The sequence below is a fragment of the Condylura cristata genome, unplaced genomic scaffold (assembly GCF_000260355.1).
Source record: "Condylura cristata isolate star-nosed mole 26May11 unplaced genomic scaffold, ConCri1.0 scaffold00014, whole genome shotgun sequence".
In the NCBI taxonomy this organism is placed as follows: domain Eukaryota; kingdom Metazoa; phylum Chordata; class Mammalia; order Eulipotyphla; family Talpidae; genus Condylura; species Condylura cristata.
In genome coordinates, this window is record NW_004567115.1 from 27,561,085 (window position 1) to 27,563,485 (window position 2,401).

A 2,401-nucleotide genomic window follows, 5' to 3' on the forward strand; every position below is an offset into this window, starting at 1 on the left:
TTTTCCAAGTTGAACATCAGCACTGCCTGGGAGGCCAGTCTCTTCAAAAGCCTCATTTACCCACCGTGTGGGACCCCTTTAATCATGAAAGGAAACCAGCTTTTGTGGAAATGCTTTTTTTCCCCCCACTTCTTCGCCCCCCCCCCTTCACTCCTTCACCCTGCAAGCCCCGAATTTATTCTCTTTGCAATGTCAGCAGAAGGTCACATGCAAACAGACACAAGAGCTCTGTGAGATGGCTCTAGTTGAAAGACTCTGATGTGCAGCATCTCTCTCTCTACGGCAGGGGGCCCTTCCCAGCACGGCTGCTCATTCTTTGAAGCAGGCAGGAGCTGGGATCCCTCTGCTAGCCTTGCTGTCCCCTCCACTTGGGACTCCCCAGGCCCCTGACCCAGAACGACATTCTGGAAATACAAAGGGCGGGGGGAACACACATCTCTCCTGAACGCCCCGGCTCAGGAAATCAGGGAGCGGTCAGAAGCCTGATGCAGTGTGTCCTCTCTCCTGACAGGTGGGTTTGACTTGGACATCAAAGGCTGGGGTGGTGAGGACGTGCACCTCTATCGCAAGTACCTGCACAGCAACCTCATAGTGGTGCGCACGCCCGTGCGGGGGCTCTTCCACCTGTGGCATGAGAAGCGCTGCGTGGACGAGCTGACGCCCGAGCAGTACAGGATGTGCATGCAGTCAAAGGCCATGAACGAGGCGTCCCACGGGCAGCTGGGCATGCTGGTGTTCAGGCACGAGATAGAGGCGCACCTTCGCAAGCAGAAGCAGAAGACAAGTAGCAAAAAGACATGAACTCCCAGCAGTTTGGGGAGATGTTTTTATTTGTTCCCTTCTGTGATAGCCACAGAGGCTGCAATAAGGAAACGATTTCCATAAAGGGCAAAACAAAGAATCGGACTAATTAATCGAAGAGAGGAGAGGAGAGGGATCCAGCCTCTCTGCCCATTTGGCTTTGTGCAACAGGAATTAAAATCTCCCACTTGCCTGCAAAAGCAGCCCAAATGCTCCCCTTGCAGTGTCTGTCAAAGCAGAATGATTGTGAGATGATAAGCCTAATGGCCTGGAGGTTTTATATGGTGTTTACAGCAAAGAGAGATCTGGTGTTTCCTATGCTCATTGAAATGGTCATGATTTAAGACCAGTTTTGTAAAAAGTTCATTAGAACGATGCGCAGGCACATTTCTCCTGTATGAATGATTGGAGCAGTCGGGCTGTGGTGTAGGGATGCGAAAATCTCAGAAGGCGGGCCCAGAGACCGTGAGAGGCAAAGGAACGCGCGTGGCCACCCCTTCGAGTATTTTAGACAAAGCCAAATGGATTAAAACAACAACAAAAGAGACCATAACCATTATGTCACTCCTTCCTGCCAAGATTAACCAAAAATAATCTGCTCACCTTTTTGGTTATAGTTTTGTCATCTTCATATCTTTATTTTAAAGCGCACTATTTCTCTCTGCTTTCGAGTTATATTTTGCTTATTTAATTACCAATTTGCAAGCCTTACTGAGAGCACAAGTTAGCAAACATTTTTATATTTTTTTTAAAAAATGTTTTTACACATATTGCGAGAACTCTCCATTCAGGGTGTCAGATACCCGTGTCCAGGGGCGCGCGGGGTCACCTCTGCAGCTCTGCTTGTCAGACCCTCGGTCACCCTCGAAGGCCTGAAGTGGGATGACTGACAGATCAAGACATAGACATACTTCATCTGAAGAGCATTTCTAACAAGGAGCAACTGAACATTGGAGGGAAAGAAAATAGGCTTTTCCTTCCAGAGAAGGAAACTCTTTGTGACCAGTGATACCTTGATTTTTTTCAAAAGTCAAGAGAACACAGTTTCTCCACAGGAGCACGGGGGACCACTTTCTTACCTGTTTGTTTAAATAAACCAAAGTGTACTGTGTGAACCAAACAGTCTTTTTAAAAGCAGGGTGCTCTTCCTGGCTTCCGATTTCTATGAAAGGAAATGGAGGAAGAGGTATTTCTGAAGCATCACTCTACCTGCCAGAGGCCTGGGGCCAGAGAATGGGACAAGGAACTTAATTGTTTTTAAGCTAAGCAGTTCAACTCAGTCACTGAGATGCTTCTAAAATATGCATTTTATTACAGGTTTCAACAACTTTCCAAGAATACAGTTCATAGTGAGTGGTTTCTACATTCATGTGAGAATTATTTATTTTTTAGCCAGCACCAGATGCATGAGCTAATTCTCCCTCTGACTCCTTGCCCTCTATTTGCCCACAGTCAACTCATTGTTTAAAAGCTTCAAGAACATCCAAGCTGTTGGTGTGTCAAAAAATACATTGTATAGATTTGTACTGATAGCTCATAAAATCGAATTAAAACACGGGCTATAAATGGAAAGTGGCAATGACAGCTAATAAAATATGAT

At 46.1% G+C, this 2,401-nt stretch overlaps 1 protein-coding gene across 4 annotated transcripts in view; it reads left to right on the top strand.

Moving 5' to 3' along the window:
• The window catches only part of CSGALNACT1 (chondroitin sulfate N-acetylgalactosaminyltransferase 1), a 158,225-nt gene extending 155,824 nt beyond the window's left edge, over positions 1-2,401 (top strand). For all 4 annotated transcript variants that reach the window (XM_012725017.1, XM_004682293.2, XM_012725016.1 and 1 more), the window contains exon 9: positions 512-2,401. In XM_012725017.1, the coding sequence (XP_012580471.1) occupies positions 512-801 (290 nt within the window). In that variant the 3' untranslated portion in view covers positions 802-2,401. The remainder of the gene's footprint in view (positions 1-511) is intronic.